The sequence below is a fragment of the Cherax quadricarinatus genome, chromosome 29 (genome assembly GCF_038502225.1).
Source record: "Cherax quadricarinatus isolate ZL_2023a chromosome 29, ASM3850222v1, whole genome shotgun sequence".
In the NCBI taxonomy this organism is placed as follows: Eukaryota; Metazoa; Arthropoda; class Malacostraca; order Decapoda; family Parastacidae; genus Cherax; species Cherax quadricarinatus.
This window is the reverse complement of record NC_091320.1, coordinates 32,308,649-32,323,690: the sequence shown is the minus strand read 5'-3', so window position 1 is coordinate 32,323,690 and position 15,042 is coordinate 32,308,649. Positions and strand designations below refer to the sequence as shown.

The following is a 15,042-nucleotide window of genomic DNA, read 5'->3' as shown; positions in this document are numbered from 1 at the left end:
AGCCAGCTTCACAATAACAAGCCAGCTTCACAATAACAAGCCAGCCTCACAATAACAAGCCAGGCTCACAATAACAAGCCAGCCTCACAATAACAAGCCAGCCTCGCAATAACAAGCCAGCTTCACAATAACAAGCCAGCCTCACAATAACAAGCCAGCTTCACAATAACAAGCCAGCCTCACAATAACAAGCCAGCTTCACAGTAACAAGCCAGCTTCACAGTAACCAGCCAGCCTCACAATCACAAGCCAGGTTCACAATAACAAGCCAGCCTCACAATAACAAGCCAGCTTCACAATAACAAGCCAGCCTCACAATAACAAGCCAGCTTCACAATAACAAGCCAGCCTCACAATAACAAGCCAGCTTCACAATAACAAGCCAGCTTCACAATAACAAGCCAGCTTCACAATAACAAGCCAGTCTCACAATAACAAGCCAGCCTCACAATAACAAGCCAGCTTCACAATAACAAGCCAGCCTCACAATAACAAGCCAGCTTCACAGTAACAAGCCAGCCTCACAATAACAAGCCAGCTTCACAATAACAAGCCAGCCTCACAATAACAAGCCAGCTTCACAATAACAAGCCAGCTTCACAATAACAAGCCAGCCTCACAATAACAAGCCAGCTTCACAATAACAAGCCAGCCTCACAATAACAAGCCAGCCTCACAATAACAAGCCAGCCTCACAATAACAAGCCAGCCTCACAATAACAAGCCAGCCTGACAATAACAAGCCAGCTTCACAATAACAAGCCAGCTTCACAATAACAAGCCAGCTTCACAATAACAAGCCAGCTTCACAATAACAAGCCAGCCTCACAATAACAAGCCAGCTTCACAATAACAAGCCAGCTTCACAATAACAAGCAAGCCTCACAATAACAAGCCAGCCTCACAATAACAAGCCAGCCTCACAATAACAAGCCAGCTTCACAATAACAAGCCAGCTTCACAATAACAAGCCAGCTTCACAATAACAAGCCAGCCTCACAATAACAAGCCAGCTTCACAATAACAAGCCAGCTTTATAATAAGACAGCCTCACAATAACAAGCCAGCCTCACAATAACAAGCCAGCCTCGCAATAACAAGCCAGGTTCACAATAAGAAGCCAGCCTCACAATGACAAGTCAGCCTCACAATAACAAGCCAGCTTCACAATAACAAGCCAGCTTCACAATAACAAGCCAGCTTCACAATAACAAGCCAGCCTCACAATAACAAGCCAGCTTCACAATAACAAGCCAGCCTCACAATAACAAGCCAGCTTCACAATAACAAGCCAGCTTCACAATAACAAGCCAGCCTCACAATAACAAGCCAGCCTCACAATAACAAGCCAGCCTCACAATAACAAGCCAGCCTCACAATAACAAGCCAGCCTCACAATAACAAGCCAGCTTCACAATAACAAGCCAGCCTCACAATAACAAGCCAGCTTCACAATAACAAGCCAGCCTCACAATAACAAGCCAGCCTCACAATAACAAGCCAGCCTCACAAAATAAGACATACTTAGGGTGGAAGTATCCATGTGATTGTTGTTCTCAGAGAGGGCGTGGCGGTTGTCACTCAGTCACGAGAATGTTTGTCAACGTGTCACCGTGTAACGTGACAAGACGTGACTAATGGCGTGGAGGAGGAAGAGGAGGAGGAGGAGAAGGAGGAGGGAAAAGATGATTAGAATGGGAAGATGAGGAGAGAAGAGAATAATAATGTTTTTTTTATTGTTATTATTTTCATTTGGGGTAGTTTTAGCAGGGCTGAAGGGTAATATGAAGGCCCTGAAGGGTAATATGAAGGCCCTGAAGGGTAATATGAAGGTCCTGAAGCCCTTGTTACCTCTCTCCTTAGATGATATTTTTTTTATGCTTTATTTATTTTTATTTATTCAGAAAACTTTTTCGGTTAAATTTGCAACAATAATAATAGGCTGAACTTCTGTCTTGTTGCTTTATTTTTTTAAAAAATTTCAGTATTCGAAAGGAAATATTAATATTAATTGGGGCTGTAACAGATAGAGGACGTTCAGTGGTGGATGAATGTATGGGTAAGGATCAGTGGTAGGTGGAAGTGTGGGTCTCAGTGGTAGGTGTAGAGGTCTGGGGCTGCGGCTGCGGCTGCTGCTTGCTTGTCGTAGAGCTTGAAGAACTCATGCTTGGCGGCGGACACCTCGGGAGTGTCGGGGACCTGAGTGGGAGGACCGTGATAGCCGGGGTTCTTGTAGGCGCCGGGAGGACCACCGTAGGACACTCCGGGAGCGCCGTAGGTCCCGGTTGAGGTGCCGAAGAACCCAGCCGGGGCACCGTAAGACACTGCTGGTGCACCGTAGGACACTGCTGGTGGACCGTAGGCGCCGCCGGAGATGAAGGCGGGGGCAACAGAAGCTTTATAGACAGGGAGAGTTGAGGCGTAGCCGGGGGTGCCATAACGACGAGACTTGATAACATCCAGCTGGTCGTTGTAGGCCTTGAAGAAGGCATCTTTAGCAGCAGCGACTTCGTAGGTGTCTGAGACGGGGATGATCTTACCGTCCACACCAGCGGGGATGACGGAAGCCACGGGTCCCACATACTTGGGCTGAACGTCGTAGCCATAGCCAGGGTTGTAGGCCTGATAGCCGCCCGAACACACGCCTATCACTGCCAAAACAACCTATAAATTCAAGGAAATACAATGTTTATCAATGACAGACTTAAAAAAAAAATATATTTCACATATTTCATACGAACAGTTACGCAAATAACAGTCCACCAAATAAACTGTATTCTTATAACTGAACTCCCTATAACTGGACTCCCTATAACTGGACTCCCTATAACTGGACTCCCTATAACTGGACTCCCTATAACTGGACTCCCTATAACTGGACTCCCTATAACTGGACTCCATACAACTGAACTCCCTATAACTGGACTTCCTATAACTGGACTCCCTATAACTGGACTCCCTATAACTGGACTCCCTATAACTGGACTCCCTATAACTGGACTCCCTATAACTGGACTCCCTATAACTGGACTCCCTATAACTGGACTCCCTATAACTGGACTCCCTACAACTGGACTCCCTTTAACTGGACTACTCATAACTGGACTCCCTATAACTGGACTCCCTATAACTAGACTCCCTATAACTGGACTCCCTATAACTGGGCTCCCTATAACTGGACTACCCATAACTGGACTCCCTGTAACTGGACTGCCCATAGCTGGATTCCCTATAACTGGACTTCCTATAACTGGACTCCCTATAACTAGACTCCCTATAACTGGACTCCCTATAACTGAACTACCCATAACTGGATTCCCTATAACTGGACTCCTCATAACTGGACTCCCTATAACTGGACTCCCTATAACTGGACTCCCTATAACTGGATTCCCTATAACTGGACTTATCATGTGGGAGTTCGAACATGTGGGTTGGGTAAAGTAATACTCACGTAGGCTGGTAGTACGTATAATTACAGATAATGTGGGGAGCGCCCTTACAGCCGTAACCTATCTCTCTTGCTCACTCTCGTCAACTGACTGGCTGCCCACAGTACCCATATGTGAGGGGGTCTTTGAATACTGCTAGGTCAGCACAATATGAATAGACAGTGACTCAGGCAGAGACGGTTGGTAGTGAGTCAACTACTGGTACTGGTTACTGGTAACTGGTTACTACTACTGAGAGCTCGGCGACGCTAATGTATGTCGTCCCGACATACAACTAATACAAACTAGAGATGGCAGGTGTACGGCTTGGGCTGATTCTATACAATGTCAAAGTACACAACAATTAAACATTATAACATACATAAGTAGAACATTGGAATGGAAGCTTACGTAACTGAAACTGTAATGCAATACAAGGTATAATATAGCACAACTTAAAACTCAACGTTGAGATTACACAATAGAAATGATAAAAAAAAATTTGATCGATCGATCTGTATTCATGTGATCTACGGATTCTGAGGAAGGAATATATACAAAGAAAGGTTTAACAGAAAGGCAGATTCGGTGCACTCAAATCTAGACTGTTAACTCTCAGAATGCGGAGAGAACATAAACACAAAAAAAAAAATTCTTTAATAATGATAAGTTGATACTGTAATTATTCATCTATACAGGTTATTTACATTTAACCCCAACTCTGCTAGGGTGAGATTGACATATGCAGAATGGGTGTCATCTCTGGGAGGATCAAACTCTGTTGCATTGGCTAACTCATGCTGTATTTGAGGCAAATCTGAATTGGATGTTACAAATGATATTTGAGGATTTCTCAATACCTGTCGTGTACGTAGGGAATAACGACATTCAGGTTGATCGTCTGACTGAGTATCAGAGGAAGAGAGTACAGGATCAGGAGGATTGTTAGAGTCTGTCACATTAGTCTGGGTTGGAACATCATTATCATCACATACTAACTTCATATGATCTAAATGCGATTCTTTATACTGACCAGTACTAATCTCTCTAACCTTATACTTATTACCAGTGATATGTTCAACTACTCGATAAGGACCAACAAACTTTTGATCAAGCTTTGGCATTGCAGACGTTTTGTTAAAGTTAATCAGCATAACTCTCGAACCTACTTTGATTTTGGACGGCTTTGCTCGAGTGTTTGCGACTCTTGTAAATTCAGCTGTTGATTTATGAAGTGTTTCACGGATTCTTCTAAAAACACTTTGAGCTAAGCTGGTACGAGTTGCTATGAAATCATCAGGGTTGTAATTTGGTTTCGGATTAGAATATAACAACTCATAAGGCAAACGTTTATCTACACCGTACAATGCATAATGTGGAGTGTCACCTATAGAAACATTGTAAGCAGAATTTATAGCACACTGCACATCAGGTATAACTTCATCCCAAGTTTCACTGTTGGGATTGATAGTGGCTCTCAAGACATCAAGTACTTTCTTATTGGTTCGTTCCGCTAACCCATTGCTGGCAGGATGATGAGGAACAATGGTGGATTTAGAGATCTTGTACAAGGTGCACAAATTTTCAAGAATTTCATTACAGAATTCACCTCCATTATCTGTTACTAGGGACTTAGGGGTGGTATGCCTGCAGATAATGCGTTCTTTAAACGCTTTAGCTACTGTCTCGGCAGTCTTATCTGCAAAAGGAACTAACTCACAATATCTGGTGAAATGGTCTACCATAACACACAGATGTTTGTTACCTTGGAGGGAACATTGGAAATTAGTTAACAAATCTAGCGCAACTCTTTCCCACGGTTCGCTAGTAGTTGGATATACTTGGATTGGATTAGGACCATTAGCATTACCTTTATGTTGCATGCAGACACTACATTTCTTAACATACTCAGAAATATCAGTTGCCATACGAGGCCAAAAGTATTTCAATCTGGCTTGTTTTACTGAACGATCCATACCAGGGTGTGCAACACCTGGTACATCGTGAACTAGCTGTAAGGCTACATTCACTAGTGACTGTGGAATTACTAACTGGTATACTCTTCTGCTAGGAGTACCCAACTCGGCTGTTCGATAATAACTGGATTCCCTATAACTGGACTCTCTATAACTGGACTCCCTATAACTGGACTCCCTATAATTGGACTCTCTATAACCGGACTCCCTATAACTGGAGTCCCCATAACCGGACTTCCTATAACTTGACTCCCTATAACTGGACTCTTTGTAATTGAACTTCTTATAACTGGACTCCCTATAACTGGACTCCCCATAACTGGACTCCCTATAACTGGACTGCCTATAACTGGACTGCCTATAACTGGACTACCCATAACTGGACTCCCTATAACGGGACTCCTCATAACTGGACTCCCTATAACTGGACTCACTATAACTGGACTCCCTATAACTGGATTCCCTATAACTGGACTCTCTATAATTGGACTCCCTATAACTGGACTCCCTATAATTGGACTCTCTATAACTGGACTCCCTATAACTGGACTCCCCATAACTGGACTTCCTATAACTTGACTCCCTATAACTGGACTCTTTGTAATTGAACTTCTTATAACTGGACTCCCTATAACTGGACTCCCCATAACTGGACTCCCTATAACTGGACTGCCTATAACTGACTCCCTGTAACTGAACTTCTTATAAATGGACACCCCATAGCTGGACTCCCCATAACTGGACTCCCCATAACTGGACTCCCTATAACTGGACTCCCTATAACTGGACTCCCTGCAACTGAACTTCTTATAACTGACTCCCCATAACTGGACTCCCCATAACTGGACTCCCCATAATTGGACTCCCCATAATTGGACTCCCTATAACTGGACTCAAAAAAAATAGTTATATCATAACAAATCTAATAACGTACAGGCAAAGAAAACAATACACAAACAACCAGCGCGTGCGGATATTTTTCCGATCACCGTCTTGTGCCTTTTTCATTCTTCCTGACAAAGAAAATTACATAAACACCAGAAAATCAGATACATTTTACCAACACAATTGTTTTTACTAATGAGTGAGAAGCAAGAATTCGTCATTATCGCGCGTTCAGTGCACTAACGCATCAGCAAGAGAGAAGACGAAGAAGAAATAGTCACCAGGGTCTTCATGGTGTGCGTGTGTGTGGTGGAGCCAGACTCTGCTGGGTGAGGCTCGTGGGTCGCTGTTTATATATGTGCACCAGACACGCCCTCACACCTTCCTCTGACCTTGCCATCATCATCTCCCTCAACCGTAACACCAGAAAATGTTTTGTGAAATTCGTAATATGCTATTTTTTTTTTACTCACCCTCCCGTGTGTCATGCACGGAGTTAGGTGTTTGCACCTAACGCATGCGTTAGGTGTTTGCACTACAGCTCTACGCTCTCCCGGTTTTGGGGTCACGAGAAGTATTTACAATACAGCTCTACGCTCTCCCGGCTTTGGGGGTCACGAGAAGTATTTACAATACAGCTCTACGCTCTCCCGGCTTTGGGGGTCACGAGAACAGTGTTTACATTACAGTTCTACGTTCTCCCAGCCTTGGGGTCATGGGAACAGTGCTCGTGTATTGGTGCATGTTACATTAATGTTCTTAACAATTAAAACGTGTAAAAAATGCGACAAGAAATCTAAACTTGTTTGTGTGCGGCGCCATTAAGTGCAGGTGATGCGTGATTGTATCTCTTAAGATGATTGTTGTCTCTACACTCGATAGCTTTTTTTAATGGACCCTTACTTGTACAGCGCTTTTTTAATTTTATGATGATGATGATGATGATGATGATGCTGATAACAATAATAATAATATAATAATAATAATAATAATAATAATAATAATAATAATAATAATAATAATAATAATAATAATAATAATAATAATAATAATAGTAATAATAATAATAATAATAATAATAATAATCATGACTGGGTTTGAACACCTAATACACTATATATACAATACATCACTCCACAACCTTCGTACTAATTAAAAACCTGGTTATGTCATTTAGGCTTTTTTTTCAGCATATCCGATTTCATTCTGTTATTCCTGGCGCCTTCCTAAAGACAAAAATGGCGCCAGCATGTTGGGATCTTCACTATTCTTCTTTGTATTGGACTGATGAAGCCACTGTGGGGCGAAACATCTTCACAATAAAGATACCCAAGTGTTAAATATTTGTCTAATTTATCATCTTGTCGGTTTTCTAAACTATTTGTCTAAAACATAAACTCGTTGTGCTGTTGTATAAACTTTGTAATGTGACGTCTCATCACTCTTTCAATGACTTTTATGATGTTAGGGCTTCTGGTCTGTAATTTTTGGTTGGCGCTCTACTGTCTCCCCTGTGCAGAGGAGCTGTATCCATACTCTTTAAAACCCCAAGTATTTCACCTAAGTCTAAGCTCTTTCTCCAGAGGATACTGAATGCTCCTGCTAATGGTAGTACATCCTTTTATACGAATAAGAAATTCTACGAATCCGGTTTAGGTGCTGAATGAGCATCTAGACCGGATTCGCATTCCATGGGACGAGTGCCAATGTCAGTTGTCTGGTTTGCACGAACTTCAGACGAAAAGAGAAAACGTTTCTGCATTCTCCACACTGCTTTCGTTTAGTGGGTGTCTGAACATCGACTCATGTTGGTCTTTTAGGATTTCGCTCATTTCTTGTTCATCGTCTCTGTACGAACTTCCTGTTATTATTAGTCCAATTCTACAGGAAGGTCTTAGCTTGGATTTTTGCCTATGTATAAAAATCTTTGGGGTTTCTTGCAATATCCTCTACGGCTTTTTTGTTTCCTTTGTGTTTCTATTATCCGGTACGACAACTTAAGTTTTTGTTCTGTCTCAGTGATCTATCGGATAAGATGATCTTTCCTTCGTTGAGACATATTTATGATTTTTAAGTAATTTCGTAACCCATTTTTTTCTTCTGTACATTCTTCTACGCTCTCTTTCTGTGTTTGATCTTCTAGCTTCTCTAAATGATATGTATTTAATGCAGAACTTGCACGCTTCTGTGTTCAGCTTTTTTTGGGAATTGGTAAGGATTTAGGGTGCTCATGACTGTTCCCCGGGTTATAAACCATACCACGGGCGAGGATAAAACCCGCGGTCGGTCATGAAACTTCAAACCGACGCGTTAGCTACTGGGCCAGCTGGCTACAGTAAGATTCATCCAACTAGGTATATTTTGATGGTATATTGGATGAATCTTATTGTAGCCAGCTGGTCCAGTGACTAACGCGTCGGTCTGGAGTTTTATAATTCTCTGATCGCGGGTTTTATCTCCGCCCGTGGTATGGTTTATTTGAAATCGTGTCATAACGATTTCGTGAGTCCCGGGATATCTGATAGTTCTTGGTTAATTTTGTCTGATAGTTTTCTGATTGGTGGAGCTAAATTCACTGGACCTCCCGACTAGTACAATATTACTAAAGTTCCCCATCCCACTGAGTTTATGCTCATTTGCATTCTGTGATGTTATGATCAGAGTAAATCGTTTAGTTTCCCGTTGTTTGTGAAAATATATTCCAGTGTATTCTTATTTCTAGTAGAATCTGTTATCTGTTGGTCCAACGCAAACGTTTCACAAAGTCCCGTTATTCTCCGTTGTCTACCTGTTGAGCAGCTGTGTTTACAGGAACTTCTGGTACAATGCTGTGACGAACAATTTTCCACTTAACATTTTTGGCGATTGAAATCTCCAAGGACAATATTATTTAGTGTGGGATTTTTCAAGCCTCTCAAGACAGCTATTTATCTTCCTTATCTGATGTGTGAATTCCTCAGCCGTTGTTAAAAGTGGTTTATATACGAGGATAATTACCAGATTTACATTTTCTTTACTTTAATACCTTGAATATCTATTGTATTATTGAATAAATTCAACAGTTTTGTGCTCCTCACTGTGATCTATTAATTCTGTCACATCTGTACAAATTATAAACTTTTATTGTTATCTCATCGTCCAAAACATCTCTTGGGTGTGTCTCTGTGAGTGATCAAATTATCTCTTGGACGTGTCTCTGTGAATGATCAAAACATCTCTTGAACGTCTCTGTGAATGATCAAAACATCTCTTGAATGTGTCTCTGTGAACAAAACATTTCTTGAACGTCTCTGTGAATGCTCAAAACATAGCATTCACTTCTATTATCGATGTAACAATATAATTGTACTCCGAAAACTGTAGACATCCACGCAGATTTTACATGTAAACAGAAGTCTGCTGGATGGACGCTCAAGCCCCTACCTTGTAAAACCCTTATTTTTTCACTCATTCGAACCATTCCTGCGTTATCTAATATTTATTTTTTAAGAACAAAACGGCACAATATTGTGACTGGAACAATACACAAATAACCCACACACAGGAGAGAGAAGCTTACAACGACTTTGTAAATAGTCCAAGTCCGACCGAAACGTCGTCCTAGGCTCCTGTTTCCTATGTGCGGGTTATTTGTATATTTATCTCTTACATGTTCCCTCTTGGTCAACCTCTCCTGCTTTAACTTATATAAGCGATAAAAACACAATCTTAATACCCCTCTTCCGCTCCCTGGTTTATACCTCTCATAATCACACACATCATATTCGAATGTTCATGCTTCTTAATCACAGCATTGCTTATAAACGTGGCATCTCGCTTGCCTTCAGCCTCCTCCTTCTTCTCCTCCTCCTTCTTCTCCTCCTCCTTCTTTTCCTCCTCCTCCTCCTCCTCCTCGCTGCAACCTTAAAAAAACATGCCTCACACCCATAGAAAGTCTGGCACAAATATCTTATAGAACATTCCCTTTTTTTTTTGTTTCTGTTCATAAACCTTCCTTACCACAAACTCTTCAACTCTCCAAGATATTTTTTTTCTTTTTCTCTCTTCTATAGCGTTTGTTCACGTATCTTTTTAGACCATTTGTTGATATCAGTTATTAAGGTTTATATCACATTGTCTCTCACTGCGACACATAAATAAAGCTATGTTAGCTTAGCTTAGTTTAAACTACGTTAGGCTAGGATAGGTTAGGTTAGATTGGGTTCAGTGTGTCATTACTTTTCCCAACTTTTCACATATGCCATTTATACCTGTGTCCTTTTAAAGTGCCCTTTTAACCAGCGACTTTTTATTTTTTTACTCTCGCCATTTCAACCTGATTCCCGGTTAATATAAACACAAATCACAGTGACTTTTAGAGAGGTATTATATTTGTATTTTTCACTTGATCTCATTATCAAATTTAACCTTCATATGCAAGAACTTGAAGAACTCTCGGAGGTATTAAAAATTTATCTTTTTATTCATTGTGAATATAAAACGCTTAGGTGGGTTCTGTTTTATTTTTAAATGCTTTTCTGGTTCTTCACACATTTCAAAGCTCTAATGCAGTGGCAATATGAGTAATGAAGTGTTTCCATGTAGATGTAGTTGTGATGATGGTGGGGGTCAGTGGTAGGTGGGTTTGTGGGTCTCAGTGGTAGGTGTAGAGGTCTGGGGCTGCGGCTGCGGCTGCTGCTTGCTTGTCGTAGAGCTTGAAGAACTCATGCTTGGCGGCCGACACCTCGGGAGTGTCGGGGACCTGAGTGGGAGGACCGTGGTAGGCGAAATTTTTGTAGGACCCGGCTGGTGCACCGTAAGTCACTGCGGGGGCACCGTAGGCGCCGCCGGAGGCGAAGGCGAAGGCGGGGGCAACAGAAGCTTTATAGACAGGGAGAGCTGAGGCGTAGCCGGGGGTGCCATAACGACGAGACTTGATAACATCCAGCTGGTCGTTGTAGGCCTTGAAGAAGGCATCTTTAGCAGCAGCGACTTCGTAGGTGTCTGAGACGGGGATGATCTTACCGTCCACACCAGCGGGGATGACGGAAGCCACGGGTCCCACATACTTGGGCTGAACGTCGTAGCCATAGCCAGGGTTGTAGGCCTGATAGCCGCCCGAACACACGCCTATCACTGCCAAAACAACCTGGAGAACGTACAGCGGGATAAGTCCGCATATAAATTTTCATAAATTACAAATCAGTTTCGAAAACAAATTAAACAGCAAGCTTATTGTTTTGAACTTTCACGTAAAAAAAATAAAATTAAATGAGCGAATGACATGAATTAAGTGTTTAAAAAGGAGAATGCATCAATACAGAAAAATCTTCTCCATTGTAAATATTTGTCAGCAGTAACAGTCCAGCACTGTGCTAGTGTAGTTACTCGCTGTGAAGTGCTTTTACATCATCGAGGTTAAAGAGATTACAACTAAGTGTGTAAGCTGCTTTAACTGTGGATTGATTTAGGTAAACATATCAGGTGTATATTTACTCGAAGAGGACAACTTACCAGAGTCCTCATGATGTGTTTACGTGAGGTTGGAGCCAGACTGCTGACTGAGGTTACTGCCTTGCTGTTTATATACCCGTCTCTCACTGCTCTCTCTCTCTCTCTCTCTCTCTCTCTCTCTCTCTCTCTCTCTGGCTTTCCACCTGCGGCCTTCACATTGTTTAATTTTGATGTAACTGATTCTTTTAGCCTTGCTGGTTGATCTTCTCAGCTGTTAGCATCGTTCCACTCTACCCTCCTCTGTTTCGACGGTTTACCACACTCTCCTCTGTTCGCACAGGATAAGATTTGTTATCATGGCTGATACGCTCCAAACTCTTCCTCTGCTAGTAGATCTACCATTAAGTCTGTAATTCATATAAATTCCTAAAGCAGGGCAATATAGTGTATATACATTAAGATATACACATATTTCAGTGCATAAACGCTGTATATATGTTACATATATACACACACTGGTATTACACTGATCAATTTACAAGACAAGAGGATCACTGTGGATTAAGACACTTATGTATAATTCAGGACATTAGACAAAACGTTTCACCCCGAGTGGCGAAACGTTTCACCCCGAGTGGCGAATAGGTTCAACGTGAGAAAGAACACTGGGTGTTCTTTCCCACGTTCCTGCGAGTACTACGTATTTGTTATTAAAAGTTCATGGATAAAAGAACAATGAAAGCGTTTTGTTGACAGATATTTTATAATTACCACCAACATATCTTGTGTTCCAGAAAATGATGTAAACACAATAAAGAAATATGTTGATACTTCTACCTTATAATGTAAATTTTCTTGAAATTCTTCCATTATTAAAAAAAATGTACATTTTATATTGGACACTTAAAAATATATATTTAAGTTAAAATAAATAAATCAGTAAATCCGGTCAGAGGCCTAAAATATCTTTGATAACATTTGTTATCTGATTTTTTTTTCAGTCTAGATGCACTGATTTCATAAACGATTTTTAGATTTATGTATCATGAACAGATTGTTCAGTCGCTTACAAAATGATTGTGTCACTATCTCCTGTCATATGACAGTGTTAACGTGAATGTGGGTGGCAGGGAAGGAGGGTGTGATGGGGGGAGGGAGGTGTTACAGGCCACTAGTGGAGGCTGGGACTGAGTGAGAGAGGGAGGTGTTACAGGCCCTAGTGGAGGCTGGGACTGAGTGAGAGAGGGAGGTGTTACAGGCCACTAGTGGAGGCTGGGACTGAGTGAGAGAGGGAGGTGTTACAGGCCACTAGTGGAGGCTGGGACTGAGTGAGAGAGGGAGGTGTTACAGGCCCTAGTGGAGGCTGGGACTAAGTGAGAGAGGGAGGTGTTACAGGCCACTAGTGGAGGCTGGGACTGAGGGAGAGAGGGAGGTGCTACAGGCCACTAGTGGAGGCTGGGACTGAGTGAGAGAGGGAGGTGTTACAGGCCCTAGTGGAGGCTGGGACTGAGTGAGAGAGGGAGGTGTTACAGGCCACTAGTGGAGGCTGGGACTGAGGGAGAGAGGGAGGTGTTACAGGCCACTAGTGGAGGCTGGGACTGAGGGAGAGAGGGAGGTGTTACAGGCCACTAGTGGAGGCTGGGACTTAGGGAGAGAGGGAGGTGTTACAGGCCACTAGTGGAGGCTGGGACTGAGTGAGAGAGGGAGGTGTTACAGGCCACTAGTGGAGGCTGGGACTGAGTTAGAGAGGGAGGTGTTACAGGCCCTAGTGGAGGCTGGGACTGAGTGAGAGAGGGAGGTGTTACAGGCCCTAGTGGAGGCTGGGACTGAGTGAGAGAGGGAGGTGTTACAGGCCCTAGTGGAGGCTGGAACTGAGTGAGAGAGGGAGGTGTTACAGGCCCTAGTGGAGGCTGGGACTGAGGGAGAGAGGGAGGTGTTACAGGGCACTAGTGGAGGCTGGGACTGAGGGAGAAAGGGAGGTGTTACAGGCCACTAGTGGAGGCTGGGACTGAGGAAGAGAGGGAGGTGTTACAGGCCACTAGTGGAGGCTGGGACTGAGGGAGAGAGGGAGGTGTTACAGGCCACTAGTGGAGGCTGGGACTGAGGGAGAGAGGGAGGTGTTACAGGCCACTAGTGGAGGCTGGGACTGAGTGAGAGAGGGAGGTGTTACAGGCCACTAGTGGAGGCTGGGACTGAGGGAGAGAGGGAGGTGTTACAGGCCCTAGTAGAGGCTGGGACTGAGGGAGAGAGGGAGGTGTTACAGGCCCTAGTGGAGGCTGGGACTGAGGGAGAGAGGGAGGTTTTACAGGCCCTAGTGGAGGCTGGGACTGAGGGAGAGAGGGAGGTGTTACAGGCCCTAGTAGAGGCTGGGACTGAGGGAGAGAGGGAGGTGTTACAGGCCCTAGTGGAGGCTGGGACTGAGGGAGAGAGGGAGGTGTTACAGGCCACTAGTGGAGGCTGGGACTGAGGGAGAGAGGGAGGTGTTACAGGCCACTAGTGGAGGCTGGGACTGAGGGAGAGAGGGAGGTGTTACAGGCCATTAGTGGAGGCTGGGACTGAGGGAGAGAGGGAGGTGTTACAGGCCACTAGTGGAGGCTGGGACTGAGGGAGAGAGGGAGGTGTTACAGGCCACTAGTGGAGGCTGGGACTGAGTGAGAGAGGGAGGTGTTACAGGCCACTAGTGGAGGATGGGACTGAGGGAGAGAGGGAGGTGTTACAGGCCCTAGTAGAGGCTGGGACTGAGGGAGAGAGGGAGGTGTTACAGGCCCTAGTGGAGGCTGGGACTGAGGGAGAGAGGGAGGTGTTACAGGCCCTAGTAGAGGCTGGGACTGAGGGAGAGAGGGAGGTGTTACAGGCCCTAGTGGAGGCTGGGACTGAGGGAGAGAGAGAGGTGTTACAGGCCACTAGTGGAGGCTGGGACTGAGGGAGAGAGGGAGGTGTTACAGGCCACTAGTGGAGGCTGGGACTGAGAGAGGGAGGTGTTACTGGGCACTAGCGGAGGCTGGGACTCAGAGAGGGAGGTGTTACAGGCCACTAGTGGAGGCTGGGACTGAGGGAGAGAGGGACGTGTTACAGGCCACTAGTGGAGGCTGGGACTGAGTGAGAGAGGGAGGTGTTACAGGCCATTAGTGGAGGCTGGAACAGAGGGAGAGAGGGAGGTGTTACAGGCCCTAGTTGAGGCTGGGACTGAGGGAGAGAGGGAGGTGTTACAGGCCCTAGTGGAGGCTGGGACTGAGGGAGAGAGACAGGTGTTACAGGCCCTAGTGGAGTCTGGGACTGAGAGAGGGAGGTGTTACAGGCCACTAGTGGAGGCTGGG

General features: G+C 44.0%; 2 protein-coding genes across 2 annotated transcripts; both read right to left on the bottom strand.

Moving 5' to 3' along the window:
* Positions 1-2,091: 2,091 nt before the first annotated feature.
* On the bottom strand, positions 2,092-6,614 carry LOC128690562 (cuticle protein CP1499). The gene is made up of 3 exons (XM_070089685.1): positions 6,574-6,614; positions 2,308-2,664; positions 2,092-2,229 (listed from the first exon to the last, which is right to left on the bottom strand). Exons 1-3 carry the CDS (start codon positions 6,583-6,585, stop codon positions 2,092-2,094), a joined length of 507 nt encoding a protein of 168 aa, XP_069945786.1. The 5' UTR covers positions 6,586-6,614.
* A 3,552-nt stretch (positions 6,615-10,166) lies between these two features.
* LOC138853379 (cuticle protein 2-like) lies at positions 10,167-12,134 on the bottom strand. The gene is made up of 2 exons (XM_070089682.1): positions 11,786-12,134; positions 10,167-11,420 (listed from the first exon to the last, which is right to left on the bottom strand). Exons 1-2 carry the CDS (start codon positions 11,795-11,797, stop codon positions 10,926-10,928), a joined length of 507 nt encoding a protein of 168 aa, XP_069945783.1. The 5' UTR covers positions 11,798-12,134; the 3' UTR covers positions 10,167-10,925.
* Positions 12,135-15,042: the final 2,908 nt, after the last annotated feature.